Source organism: Anopheles ziemanni, chromosome 3 (assembly GCF_943734765.1).
Source record: "Anopheles ziemanni chromosome 3, idAnoZiCoDA_A2_x.2, whole genome shotgun sequence".
In the NCBI taxonomy this organism is placed as follows: domain Eukaryota; kingdom Metazoa; phylum Arthropoda; class Insecta; order Diptera; family Culicidae; genus Anopheles; species Anopheles ziemanni.
In genome coordinates, this window is record NC_080706.1 from 21,055,001 (window position 1) to 21,070,429 (window position 15,429).

Here is a 15,429-nt window from a genome sequence, read left to right on the forward strand (position 1 = left end):
TGTACACCCTAGAGGTACACGGCCAGAGCCAAGGGCAACAGTGGAAGATTGCACGCGATTGGGAAAGATAATCCGCAAGAAACATACTATGCGCACATAGTATCACAGATACAGGCTGCAGGGTCTCCGATGGAAACACGGGCAGCTCAGAGACAGTCGACACAGTCACGGGAGCGAAGTGCGGTAGTATATGAACAGTAGATGCGAGAAATACGAGCAAGAAACAGAACACGGAAACATACTAGATAGGTAACAGCTTCACGAACAAACGGAAAAAAATCACAAAAGAAAAACACAGCACCGAACACACGAAAAGTGGCACAAGAAACAAAGGTAGTGCATGTAAGTTAGAAGAGATGAAAATAAAAAAAAACAAGAAAACGGAACAACACGAGTGAGCGGAACCGGAAACGTGGAAATACCTTTGAAGTTAAGCGTAATGTGCGCATTACTTTCCCCAAACGGGTTGAAAGCGTGGCAGCGATAGATTCCTCCGTCATTGGCGGTCGGTTGCGAGATCTGGAGTGTGAGCAGGTACGTATCGATCGAGATGGCCTTGCGCAGGATCTTGAACCGCTCGCCGTCCACGATCTTGTCCTGCCCGTGGTACCAGGTAATGTCGGCCACTGGCAGTGCCTCCAAAATGCATTCCATCGAAAGCACGTCACCCTTCTGCGAGATGGTGGGCTTCTGGGGGAATCGGGGCGGTTTGCCATCCGGACTTCTGCACGGAACAAGGCGGATGCAGAAACGAAAAACACAATCGGTTACTTAGAGGGGTTTTCAGGCCACCTTGGGCAACGGGTTGGTACGGGTATCGTATCGGAGCAGTGAAGAAAGTCTTGGATAACTAATTCATTAAAATTCAAAGTATCGCAATACCCAATTCTATATTTAAAAATTAACTTAATGTCGTTGAATATCTTCTCTACTTGAAGATTATTTTGAATATGTTTGCTATTTCCACATAACATGAAGCAAGTATGTGATTCAAACAAACTGACGTTTGAGTTCACGTCTTTCTTGTGGTTAAAATGAACAAATCCCATTATCTCCAAAAGCCAGCTTTCGATAACCCAAATCCTTATTATTTAAGTTGAATCATCATCATCAAGTCATCCCCTTTCAGTTCCCTTTTATCTTATTTTGTGACATAAATATATTCACAAGTACATAACCATGGAACATTTCGACGTGATTTAATTGAGTGGAAAATTTGGTAAATAAATAAAAGAACGATAATACACAAATACACATCAAAGAAAACTAGATTTTTTAAACTTTAGAAAAGGATTTCAAATGGTGAATAAAATTACCGTAGCTTATAACTATATTAATTTGAGGAAAGAATTTAAACAAGGCTAATCAGCCGCTCTTTTGCGCCAACAATTATACAATAATATTTTTTATGCCAACTTAACATTAAAAAACCCATGAAGATATTTTAATGCCACAAGAAGTATTTCATTTTTCCTATAATTCATCCATATATCCAAAGAAGATATGGAAGAGGAAGTACGAGTATATTACACATGGACATATTTGACCCCACCTCAGCATTTAAAGATTGTTCAACATTGGCATTAAGCCGCCCCATCCAAGCTCCTTCGCTACTCCGACCTACCAAACCAAACAGCCGTTTCAGAGGCACCGTAAACTTACATCAGTTTCGAGCTAGAATCAAAGTTCAGATTTATAACAGCCGTCGAATCACCGTGCTTGTTCTTTGCCAGCACACTGTACACGCCCCGGTCCAGTTGCTTTACGTCCTTAATGGTGAAGCGTACCAGATAGCAGTGGTTTTGGTCCTCCTCGACCTCACTGCTAAACCTGCCACTCATCGCGATCTCGTTCTTTTCATGGTACCTGCGGTGCGGTATGGCACACGTTCGAAAACGGGAAAACAAAATTAGTTAAACCCGACACCAGTGCCACGGGGCGCAAATCGTTGTCCATCGATCGCTCTCGTTTAGTCAATACCCCACCGTGGGGCAGGAAACTACTTGATGTTAAGAGTTGTATTTATGAAAGTACTTGTACTGTTGTCTCATTTATGTATCTCTTTGCAATCGTTACTCAAGAATAATTTACCGAGAGTCAATCGTGTAGTATTAAAGGTAGAGTAATTAGAGTAGTAAAAGGAACGAAAAAAAACAATAGAAACATTCGACACTTGCCATGAATAGCTTGGCTTTGGATCGCCGATACATCGACACTCAAATATAATATTCTTGCCGTCGTCCGATTGTCGTGTGACAGGTCGATCTGTAAAAGCTGGCTTGAAGCCATCCGCCGGTACCGGAACTTCCTCACCTAAACGGAATGGAACGGGAAGAAAGGGAGTTTGCAATGTAGTTTGTCTGTTTCCCCCCGACGAAAACAAAAACCACCAGGCTTATACCGAAGACTCGCTAGAGTCGCTTGATTAAAACATTTCTCGATTTCGGGCCACCGTTTCGGGTGGCACCGTATTTTTATATATAACCGAACAACAACCATCCACCGTGTGCGCTCTCGATCTCGATTGAAATTGTACATGTCTTGTCCCGTTTCGTGGATCTTCTTTCTCTTCTTCTTCTAATTATTTGACCATAAGGTCGGATCTTCTTGGTTTGTGAATGAGCTGGTCATTGGTTTGATTATTGCTCTAAGATCTTCTTTGGCTTGTTTATTTTTGCAAAGTAGCCAGCAATGGGCCGCATGGATCGGTACCGCATAGCGTTAGCTACTTTGCCAAACACATCATGTCTTTACATACACATTCTATACACCGAACTGTCCGATTTAGTTGTTACGATAGCAATCATTTGGCGAGGGCGTTTACGTTCATTTCCGAATTCAAAGATGAGGTTTATTATGCTAGTGGTGGATGATAGCAATGAGAATAAGATAGTAGCAATTTTACGCAATAGATGATGTACAACAGTGCAAGAGAGTAAGTAAATAAACGAAACTATAGTCATGAGTAAAGAGTAACTTCCAACGATTAAACACAAATGTCGCGATGAAATGAAAATGAAAAAAAAAAACGGGAGAGCTTAACGAGATGAGCCGAAAGGATCCTGCTATCTACAAACATGAACATATGACTTCGAAACAAACAAAACGGCAATGGTGCGAATGTATGGTGATGAACGATGGCGGTCGCAAAATGGCACACGAAAAGAAAAGGTAATACAAACGAAACCTAATGAAATAGATGAAAATGTCGATAAAAAGGCTGCATGAGATTTGATGGTGGGAGCGGTGGGCGGTGGGTGAATAGTTGGTGGTTTGTTCGTGGGCTAGAGGCGGACCACCGCGCCGGGCAATACTCACTGTCGAAGTTCAAGCTAATCGTCGCACTGGACTCGCCCAGCTCGTTCTTGGCCGTCACCTTGTATTTACCCGAGTCCTCGAACGACACGTTGTCGACCTCGAGGGTGGCATAGTATAATTTACCGTCGTTTTGTACTTTGAACTGCAACGAGACAGGGAAGACGAAGGTTAGCGTATGCTACCGTGGCCGCCGCGGAAAAGGGCTCGCTCCCGGTACCTTATGCCTCGGGGTGTTATCGATGACCTTGCTGTTGTGCGACCACCGGATCTGTGGCTTCGGGTCCGCCTGAATCTGACACTCGAAGATGAGCCGCTTTCCGTCGTTCTCCTGCTGGATGGAGGGCTTCTTGATGAATGTGGGTGCCAGCCCATCGATTTGTCTGCGCGATTGGACGGGGTGGAACAGAAACAAGATGGAAAAGAAAACTCAGTTAGGATACAGTTTAGGCTATCCTGCGGCCGACCAGGCCGGACAAGCACACCGGAAGTGAACATCGACACGCGCAACACACGAAGCGCCAATACGTACCGCTCGCGGCGTTCGACTTTTTCTAGACAGCAAAACCCATGCAGTTGGCCAGTATTAAGCGGGGGGAGGTGGGGCGAGTTTTGCGTCGACCGTGTGAAGAAAATTAGTAGCGTGGCAAAACGAAACCATCAAAAGCGTAAAGGAAAGAGATCGAAAAGCGCAATCGTTAGAAGCTGTAAGCAATCGTACGCGGGGTTGTTCTGGGTTTTGTTTCACTCAAAATGGATGAAATTACAAAGTACAGAGGCTCGAAACAGCGTCTAAAGGGTGAAGGAGGCGGGTTGGGAACACACACAAACGGGGGAATCACATAAAACAATCCGAAACAGCTGGAACACAGTGAACAACTAACACATGGTGGTACATGGTGGACGCTTGGACACTTACTTTTCGACGGGTTCATCGGCGGCTACGGTTGAATTTTGCACACAAGACACGTACAACATGGGTGGAAAACAAGAACAGAAGGAAATATTTCACATGTTAATGGGAGTGTAAATGAAAGTGCTTCACTGGCAGCAAGAGCTGTTGCTGTGCAGAGGAGAGAGTAACAGATCGCCAACGTAGGTAATCCTGGGATGGATCGCAGGATATGCGGGGAGGACCGTTTAAACATCGTGTATGGCAGTGAATATTTTGATGTATTTTAACTTGTAACACTTGTGCTTCAAAACGAAGGAATGATCGTTAACAATAAACTACCTTCAAGACTTTGTTAATGGTAAACTTTTTCTTTAAGCTATTCAAGATGAAGGTAAATACATTAAATAGAAACAATTCCTGCTAGTGCTTCTTTAACATAATTGCATTAAACATAACAATGGAATCTTTCTACAAAAATTTACCAGCAATTATGAACAATGAATGGAAAACGGTGTCATGATTTAAAAACAGATCGTGATACTAGACCGCAAGTATGTGGTGTAGTTCCCACCCTGCTTCATGAATGCTTCATTCGGTTTGCTAAAAATAAACCCGTAATTTCCCACAAAACGATCAACAATCATGAATGGATCACAGATACATTTTAGCACTCATTCACCGAACCACTGCACGTTACTTGCGTCACCGGTCGCAAGACCTAAGGGCGTGTTGAAGGGGCGGGAAACGGTGGGGATGGGGGGACGGAAAAGAGGTAGTGATGTGGGGCGGAAATGAGGTGGGCAGAGGGAGGAGAGGGACTTCATCCCCCTCCGGGTCTGCACCGCGCTCGCACTACTTACGGCTGAAGTTCAGATTGATCGACGCGGAAACCTCGCCCATCCGATTCTTGGCCTTCACCTTGTACAGCCCGGCATCGGTATCGATGACGTCGTCGAGCTCGAGCACGACGAAGTACTTGTTCTCGCCGAACGATTGGATCTTGAACTTGGTCCGCGTGTTCTCGGACAGCAGCTCCTCGCTGCGGTACCATTCGATGGCCGGCTTCGGCTTCGCGACCAGTTGACACTCGAAGATCAACCGGTTGCCGTCGTCCTCCTGGCGCAGCTGCGGCTTCTGGGTGAAACTTGGCGCGAAATCATGGTCCGCCATGATTGCTCGTTCCCGGTGGCGTTCCCCACCAGTCGCAGGCGATTGGCTACGCTAGACAGACAGACAGACAGACTCCCTTCTTTTAACCAACCAACGCGCTCTACCAACCACTCTCCTTCCCTGCGGTCCTTGCTACGGGCAGAACAGAACACTAGGTCGTGTCGTCGTTGTGTGCACCAATGGTGGGCTCTAACATCTAAGCGAAACACTTCGCTCCACACAATCCCGGAATGGACGCGGTGGGTCTACACTTTCACTAGCTTATTCCACCTCTTTGAATGTGACACTTAGCTGTGGCGAAAATCAAAAGAGAACACACAAACATAAATAAACATTGGTCAACTTTGGCATCACTTTTTCGTCCTTCGGCTCGGCACTGCCGGCGAATCCTGCAAGGTTCTGTCCAACGACTTTCAACGCCTACTTGGACCGTTTCTAGGCGTTCTCACGCGAGTAGCGTCTTTGGTGCTTTCCCTTCGCATTCAACTGTCAGATGCAACTGGCTCGAATTTTCCGCAGACACCACTAATCACACACTCACATACACTTCTTAAATGTAAATTATCGCTGCCAAAAAAAAAAACATACCGTACCAAGAACGAATAACACCTTGGCACCGCAGGTTCTTAGGCAAAAATGTTGATCTAACCGCGAGTGGGTAAAACAAACACTTGTGCACCGTTTCCTCTCGCGCTGTCGTTTTGGGGGAATCTATCTCTACTTTCTATTATTTTCCTTTCCTTCGCATCCCCTTCAAGCGGGATGAACGACGTGCCGTAAAAACACCCCGCCGCAAACGGGGAAGGCATACCTTCGGGGCTTATTTATAAAGCGCGGTAAACCTATTATTAGTCCGGGCGGACGGTAAAAGAAATATTTTGCTCCATTTCACCGCACCGCGGAGCGGACGCACGGTGGCTGACTAAGTATAGACGAAATGGTTGAAACGGAACTAAAAATAAGTCATCGGCCGGCGGTTGGCGCAGGTCTCCGTGTATTGATATGCCAAACGAGTTTAGAGTTAAAATTATGACAAATTATGTGGTCAAATGCGGATTTGAAGGAGGCAACATCTAAACAACGAAAACGGTTACCATTTACCCCGGTTTCTCAATGCAATTAAGCCGCATTAAGTGGCCATCGTTTGTGCATGCACCGATGCATCGATCGACGTTAGCGACCCACTGTATTGATGTTCGTTGCACTCGCATATTTATCTTAGGTAACCTCATCTGAATTGTTCCATAACAAAAAGTTATTTTTACACACAAGATGTATCATGGTTTGAACGTGATTTTTACGTGATGAAGGTTCTTCTAGAAAAGGAACAATACAAATATTCTGTTTGCCCGTAGCCGTGATTATATCTCTGATAGTATCATCAACATTTCTACAAATAACCAGGTGATATCACCGTCGGCGACCGTAGACGATAGTGTGCGAATGTTGTTGTAGCGATTAATGTCCCATAATAGAAGGATATTTCATCAGGACTGTAAATAGCGCTTAAAAGCTGATTCGAAATCTGCACGCTGCTTTATCACCTCATTAATTTGAATATGTAAATAATGACGTGTTTTGAAATTGTGTGCTGCATCTTACTTGACAAACCATTACTACACTTTTCTATTTTAAATGCGACTGACGATGTTGCAAATGATCAGAAATTTATGGTATTCGTCTGCCACTAACAAAACATTGACGATCTTCAAAATCACATATGCACTGAAGGAAAGTTTTCAACAAGTGTAATAAAGTTAAATGCAGCAAAATTTAACAAACATTGGAAAGACACGGTTCTCATCGTCTTCATCGACTTTGCGAATTTTGCCGTGAAAGTGGTTTTCTATTCATAGCACTCTCGCACCCACTTGGAATCTCTCGGTTCTGCCCACTCTGATCACTGCCCTAACCCTGACACACTATTTCGTCCGTCGTCCTTCAGTGTGGTCTTGGCTGTCCATCACCGAATTGTATCCTCCCACATCCAACGTTCGCGCTCGCCCAACACAACATTGAAGTGCCACCTTGAGAACTGTCCATCCCACACGCCCGAGGGGTCCTCGAAGAGCGACATTCCTGTTGCGTGGTCTGCGAGGGTTGGCACAATTTTCCTCTTCTCCGATACAATGAATTTAAAGATCATTTTCGCACACATTCGGGGTGTCACATTATATGCTCGCGTGTTCAAAACATGAATATCTATTAACTTAAGAATTTCTTGTTTTTAATCCCGAACGGTTCTTTACACGCCCTGTGCAATTCGTCAAGAATTTCACCACAATTTCACCATACGGGTTCGGGAAAAAAAGATACGGCCGTTTTCCCCACTCGTCCCCCGAGCGCCCATACAAACCGGCCCCGTGTGCTCAACGCACGCGTATTTCCCGCCGGTACGCACAGCTACACTACGGGGGCGCTCGGAAAATTCGCTTCTCGTCGGTTTCTACAACTTTCTCCCGACAGTCGGTACGTACGCCTCTAGCGCGACTCAGCGCCAAACCGATCGGCCATTCCGCCGTGGCCGACGGTGTTATTTATTTTTAGACTTTTTTCAGTTTTTCTTCTATTTTTACGCCAGCGTCCCGCCAGGGTTCCTCCCGGCACCGAGGCACGGATTCCGTCCGAAACCTTCCGCGGCGCACCCAACCCGTCATCTTTTTTTCTTTTCTTTTTCCATGTGCCTTGCTCGTTGCCTTCTTCGCGTTCTTCGCTAAACTCGTGCGCCTCGGCCTGGTACTATTATTGCATCGCTCCGAACGGGGTCTCGCATTTCTTCACCCAATGTTTACACAATGTGAAGCACAGGACGGTCGACCGGGTGGATGTGTGTAACTGGGCAGGCTCGGGGAGGGGTAGAAAATTTTGAAAAGAAAAGAAAACCACCGAAGGATTTTTACGATCCTGGGCTGCGACAGCACATCACCGCACTGCGTTATATAACTTAGGGATATGTTCGAAGGAAAAACTTTCACACAACATCGAGCCGAGTCACGTCGTTGCACACGTTTCCTTACGGCCCACGATCACGATCACCACCGAAACACACACACGATACGGGTTTGCAGGAGAACTTTCTAGTCTGCTTGCAAGTCCAGCCGGCCGTGACTCCTGACCACTCCTGACCCGTTCTTCCAGAATCGGCAGACTTTAACGCACCATCATTTGGGCAAGGATTTGAAGCGACACGGTAAGGGAAGGGAAAGCACCAAAGACACCACCAGCTTTTGGCAACGAACAGAATGTTTAGTAGATTTTCATTGCATGAACCAGATCAATCCTCAGTAATCCTCCTCCAATATATCACCCAAATACACACACGCAAACACAAATCGTAGTTCTTAGCTTCAGAATTGAAAGTTGCAGGTTTTAAGTAAAGGAAATTGCTATCCACACCACTTTGCAAACCGTGCAGCACGGAACGAGGAAAATTCGTTTTCTTTTCACTCTTGCTCCTGGGAAAGAAGAAGAGGTTGGGGGACGACCGCTGGACACGCACGAGCACGCGACTGCTCACTTTCACTTCTCTGGCTCAACTGGCCAGTCACCAAAACTTCGTGTAATTTTTCTTCAACGGCCCACCACCGATTTTTCACGAGCCGCCCGATCGCACGATCGTTCACACCTTCGCACGGCAATGACGTAATCTCCGATCACTCACACACTGACTGTGGAATCCTTCTCACTTGACAGACACACACTCATACACCCTTAAGAACCGCACCCCTCGGGTGAAAACCCCACACATCCGGCCGTTCGGTCAAACTCACTTGGACACTTGGGGTTGGCACGGCCAATAAAAATGATGATAGCTCTCTTTGGCTCACTCTCTCTATCCCTCTCTCTCTCCGTTTATCTCTTGCTCTGTGCTGGGGCTGGTAGATATGCTCTGGGGGTTCCGGCGCTGGGGTTGCCTTCCTGCTGCTCGCTGGACGCGATCGATTTGAGTGAAACTCGGCGACTGACTGACCGATCGCCGGACGTGCTACGTGCGCTTCGAGGTGGAAAACTTCTAGCCGAGCGCCGACAGGACCCGAACCGCGCAGGACGAGTCTGCGCACGACCGGCGGGTTGTGCAGTCACGGTGCCGATCTAGATTAAGTAACGAGCGCGCTAAAATTAGCCCCGCTTTCCACGACGGCCCGACGACGGCGAAGACGATCCACACCAGCATGCTTCCATTTTCTCACCAAAATAAACGATTGTTTGTTATTGTCAGTGCGCTCCAAAGCCGTTCCAAGCGGGCCGCATTTCAGCACGACAAGACAAGCGGAACATAAAGAAAAATTGTTCAACTAACTCGAGCAGTTTTCCACTTGCTCGCATCGGCGCAAATTTGAGCCACCCTTTTCCGTAAGAAGTGTGATGTTTTTCAATGGTTTTCCCGATACTGGCCACTTGATATCACCTATCGGTTTCAGCTCGTTTCGGTGTGAATCATATTTAATTAATTTGTGCCCTAATGAATGCGCTCAAGTGCTGCTCTTCTGCACCGCTTTCGCACACGATGCCCGATGGATGGTTATTTATTGACTGTTTACAGGCCATTTTCTGCGAACCGGATCATTGGTGTATTTTTGCAAATTGTAAGTGCAACAGCACGAGCTCCGGTTCGGCTCGGTTGATCTCGTTGCTGCAGTTTACGGCTTTGTTATTGTTCTCTCTTTGTTCGTTTCCTTTTGAGATCAAATTAATGTACCACATGGTGTCGACCTATTTTTTCTAGTTTTCCTAGGGAAAACAAAACAATTATTTTCCATCGCAATCCATTTGGAAGCCAAACAACACCATTATATACACCTGTATAACATGTTTCTCAAATTATAAAGAACGCCTGGTCACGATGGAGGCGCCTGGTCCGTCACGCCGGGGAATGTTAATCAGTGTCCTATGAGTCCGTGCACCATTGTGCGCAACGCAACAGTGCTATACCGAACTTCATAATTATATGAGCCGCTGCTCGGACGCTCTGCTATGCTACGTTCCGTGTCCATCAGCTGTCCTGATGCGCGTTCACACCGTTTCGTTCACGCCGAAATAAATTCTTTGCGGCCCACTCGCCCTGCATGCACTAATTAGCTTCACCTTGAACCACCCAAAGGTCCAGGTTGTGGTGCATAATTATAACGCGTGTAATTCCGCACATTAATTACAGGGTTTCCCCCGTCGGCCACCGAAATCCCCAACTCCCCCACCCGAGCACTGTTGGCATTCGGGTGGAAAAGATTTCCACCAGAGCGTCCGTCCATGTGGGATGCATCGCGAACAGCGGGACAAACACTTGAGCAAGCCCTTTACGAAATGGAATCGTTGTTTTCTATTTCTCAACCTATCAACCGCAACCAATGATGCGCGGTCAAGATGCGTACGGATTTTGCTCCCCGTAGGGTTTTTACAATCCGGTGAAATACGCCGCTGTTGAGCGAAGTGGTATGGGCCAGGTATGAGCACCGGTCTTTGGACGAGTAAAAATAATTATCTCAAAACCCCACCGGCAGCAAAACGCCACCCTGACCGCTTCAGCCCTGGATAATGGTCGTACCGAGGTGCGGTGTGTCACGGCCTCGGAATGCGATGACTAAGGCTAACGATGGGCCCGAGTAAGTGGCCATGAGGATCCTCCACCGACGGCAACAACAACAACAAAAACAACTAGCAGGCGCAGGAAAAGTCCCCCTGTGAACGTGAAGTGCAAGAAAGTGAGTCGACGGAGGAAAAGGTCATTAGCTAACTGTTTGCTGTCAATTTGCCAGAATGCGTTGCTCGAGGGGGGCCAGGTTTGGGGGAAGCGGAGATGATGACAATTTTCTGCAGGAACAAAACAACAGAACCTGCGGCCGAAAGGCATCATATTTCCCCCCGCGCTAATGGGTTTAACCGAGCCACCACTCGCCCGAACATTAGCGCAAGCGTATTCGATTCCCGAGGATCACCAGATTGTTTATCAGACTCCGGCTCACCCTCCCTCTCTCTCTTTTTCTCTGGCGGATAAACGGACAATAGCGTCACTTAAGTGACGTGGGTGTAAAAACCCTTCCTCCGCGGGTAAGTACCGGCCCGTGCAAGTGTCCGTGGAAAGTGATCGGAAAAATCGGGAGAAGCAGATGACGACGAAGGCAACAGTGATGGATGTATAAATAAACGACCGATTCATAGCGGCCGTATATCTTCCGGGCTAAAATTAGCTCACGACACCTCACGATCGTGGCACGGTTTGTATGCACGGACAGACCTGGTGTTTATCGGTGGTACGGCTTGGGGTAATCAATTTATCCCGCATGACGCCCCACCGTGCGCTCGGAACAATATAAAACGGCGAGTATGGGCAAATTGCAAGGTAACGCGTTAAAAATAGCCATTTTGCAACAACTGACCATGCGAAGTGACTCGGTATCGCGGTACTGAGGGTTGTGATTTGTTCGATCAATCATATTTCCAACTCGTACGAATTTCGGTCACACTTTTACTCTCGAACACATGCAGGTCGCTGTGGTGGGTCCGGGCAACTAACCGGTTCTTTCAACCTTCCCTACGAAGGCCAATCTCTAATTGATCCGCCATCCTGCCGACTCCCCGCTGCTCGCTTAGGCCCTAACGATGTAAAACGATCCATTTGAGCGCCACGCTGTCATAACAGGTGAAACGAATAACGCATTTTAGGAGCGTCCTGTTCGCTTGCCTTCTCTACTGCATGCCCAATGAATCAAACCGCACGGTTTGATATATTAATAAAATTTATTTCTCCTCCCGATGTATGTTTATCTTTCCACACTTATAACGGTCATCCGCCCCGGATGAGGATAGAAGAAGGGATCGGGTCGCTTTTCAAAAGTGAGTTTCATAATTTCGTCCCGCGCGCTGACATCCGTTCGCCCGTGGTCCGGCGTCGGCAAACAAGTGGCGTTTATTTGCTTTTCTTCGTTCCTGCCGTCCCCGAAAATAGCATTCAGCGAATAGATCGTACACAAACTCACAAAACGGGGAAGAAGTTGGTGGTAAGCATCCAAGGACTGCAAATGGTGACACAATTTATAAATCCTCCTGCATGCCTTTCTTATTAACTTTGTTCTTTTCGCCTTCACCATGGTATTTTCTATCATTTTTTTTTTATTTTCTTCCGTCCCATTGAATGTCTCTGCTCTTAGTTCTCGAATGCGAGTTTTCTTCTGTTCACCGGACGCTCTGGGTCTGTAACAGATCGATCGTTAAATATGTTTGTTGCTCTAGAAAATGAAGTCCAGGAACGTCAACTTTGTTCTCTCAACATCAAATGCGTTTCACGTCCATTGATCTTGACATATTTGCTCCAAATTTATAGCATTCGGCAGGACGGTAAACATTGACGCATCTTCACCGTCACAAATGATTGAAAATGTTTTCGTACCTTTTTCTACTGCATTATACACCATTCCAGCACATGCATTATGTTCCAAAGCACTTCTTTTATTGAATATTATTTAGAAAAACTGTAGCTAGATTGAAATGAGTTTTAATGTTGAATATTATGGAGCTAAATGTTTAATTAAAGAATTCAAGTTCTTCAACAAATTCTCTTAACAACAATCAAATAGAACATACTCATTTATTAGACTATTTTACAAATGTTGTCTTTGAATGCAATTCGAGGGACACGATGAATATTCCGTCAAGTTCTACAATTAAATTTAAGTTAAAACTACAGTCGAATCCAAATAATGAGTAAAGTTATAAGTAATACGATTTTCTTTTATTTGTTTCTTTTTAATATCAATTGTGTTTGTACATATTGTTAAATTGCCTATTCTTTGTTTATTTGGCATTATTTCAAATACTTACCTGTAGCGACAGAAGCAAATCATCACCATATTTTAAAACACGATATTACTCACCTTGTGAACTATCCATTCAATTTAAACGCACCAACTCAGCACCTTTCTGTGTATCGTAAACCAAACCAAAATAAACCCTCGGCTGGGGAAGAACCTCTGACAATGTTTCATGAAATTCTGTTCAGGTCAATCGCACGCCAACGAGCGTCATTAGCAAGTACACGTGCCTCAAAGTATGCTCCAAATTCAGGGAAAAATAAAACCAACTCATCAGACGGAATGAAGCGAGGCAAAACACAAACCACCAGCATAAAAAAAATAATCTGCCACTCAACTAGTTGTATTTACGTATCACAACGATGCTTGACATTCTTGCAAACGAGATAAAACACGGCAAATGTAAATTGCAAAACCAGCCCCATCCAACCGTAATGACCGTGCCTTTTTCTCGCTCGGCCATGACCATTTTTGGCCCTGCTTTGCTGGCATGAGTGTAACCTTTGTAAACAGTATTCGAGGTTCATTTTCACCTTTTCATGCTCGCAGAATAAAAAAAAACTGAAGTCTCTTGAGATGACTGTAGAATTACCCATCACGGCTTCGCTGGGTTCTCTTTTATAACACATCTACCTCGTTGAAAAAAAAGGATGAGTATTTTCACCAGAAAGGCTCGCTTTGTGATGTGCGTGTGTGTGCGGTAGTGATGTGCAGAAATTGGACGTGCAAAAATACATTCTATACTTAATCCTACCACCTGCATTCTGCAACTATGTAATTCCAGCTCAACCGAAGGCTCGATGGCCGTTTCCCCACTTCAAATTGCCCCAAGGAATCTAACGGTCTAGCAAAAGAAACGCTCGCATAGCCTTTGGAATCCATCCACTTGAAAGCTTTATCCGTGTGACCTACATTGCTACAACGGGGGAATACTCAAAAGCATCGAAAGAGCCAGATGAGGGGGTGTAGCTCCCATGGCAATCAAGGTGCACTACGGTGCATCACCCGGCATATACCAAAAAGGGGCTGAAATGTAAAGTCAACGAGCTCATAATGAAGTAGATAAACTTCATTATGCTGCTTTTGCGGGCAGATGTGGCCACTTGACAAGGAAACTATGTTTAGCTTATTTACCATTTTGCGGTTTGTTCCTATTTCGTAGGAACTTCTCCTCTTTCAATTTCATAACCTTTTCGTCAGTTTCTTAGAGGATAGAAAGTACCCTACATTCTTGTTAGCCTTTTCTATTCATTCATCTCGAGTATCGTATATCCGACGGAACATTCAACACTCTTCTCTGCTTCATAGCTGTAGCTGTAAAATGAACCACGGAGAGGGTTTTCTGTCGCTCGTATAGTTGTACCGGTTCGGTTGAAAGGGGAAATACTTCCGGTTCAGACGAGTGGTGTTCGTCCGTCAATATCCCATCGGCTCCCGGTTCCATCCAGTATGCATCAGAATCAAGGAGGAAACGTAAGAAACAGCAACAGGAAGCGCAAATTACTAACGTAAGATAAAGAAATACCTGTCGAACATGAGCCATTCAGCTGCTTCTTTGAGAAGGCACCAACGACTTTTGATGCACTCAACACACATGCAGAAGAGATTTCATCCCGAAGGAAAACAAGCCGTAATATGATGCGCTTATGTACCGTCAGATAGGGTTACCAGCGACCGATGAAATACTTCATTGTTTCATCGTGCCTATAGATTGTGGAGAGCTGGAGTCTAAAAGGAAACGCATCTCGTTACAGCTGATTGTAGACATGCTCGGTTGATGGTGTTTGTTCGCAAGGGTGTGTAGCTGGTGTAAGTATAATATATTATTCTACTCGGCGTAACAAAAATAAGTTGATAAGTTGTAAATCTATCTTCGTATATTTGTTTCTTATGACTCGTTTAGTTATAAATTATATCAAACATAAAACAAAATCCAAGTATGACCCATCCCCTTTGAAATTCAATTCGAACATAGCCGCCTAGTTTATGCTTAAATCTAATGGTATTATACAGTTTCACGCGATTACTTGAGTCCCTTTTGAATGATTGAGACACTTGGGGTTCAAGTACTTTGAATCATGATGGGCCCTGTCAAGTTTTGTTATTTCTTTTTTGTCGATGTGGAGGGCGAAATTAATGCACTTCACTGTCCTACAAATACTATTGCGGTGAAGAAAATGGGGTCGAGATTGGCACCGGAACTGTCGCCTGCAGCCATCCGTCATCAGGCGCCGTCAATGCCGA

The 15,429-nt window shown here is 45.4% G+C and overlaps 1 protein-coding gene across 3 annotated transcripts in view; it reads right to left on the reverse strand.

Moving 5' to 3' along the window:
• The window catches only part of LOC131287871 (twitchin), a 33,071-nt gene extending 27,691 nt beyond the window's left edge, over nt 1-5,380 (reverse strand). For 2 of the 3 annotated variants that reach the window (XM_058316960.1, XM_058316957.1), the window contains exons 1-7: nt 5,071-5,380; nt 4,235-4,256; nt 3,536-3,698; nt 3,319-3,460; nt 2,178-2,313; nt 1,663-1,866; nt 423-724 (exon numbers count right to left, since the gene is read on the reverse strand). In XM_058316960.1, the coding sequence (XP_058172943.1) occupies nt 423-724; nt 1,663-1,866; nt 2,178-2,313; nt 3,319-3,460; nt 3,536-3,698; nt 4,235-4,256; nt 5,071-5,380 (1,279 nt within the window). Of the gene's footprint in view, nt 1-422; nt 725-1,662; nt 1,867-2,177; nt 2,314-3,318; nt 3,461-3,535; nt 3,699-3,847; nt 3,870-4,234; nt 4,257-5,070 lie in introns of all 3 variants that reach the window. The other variant, XM_058316959.1, reaches the window with a different exon arrangement.
• Nucleotides 5,381-15,429: the final 10,049 nt, after the last annotated feature.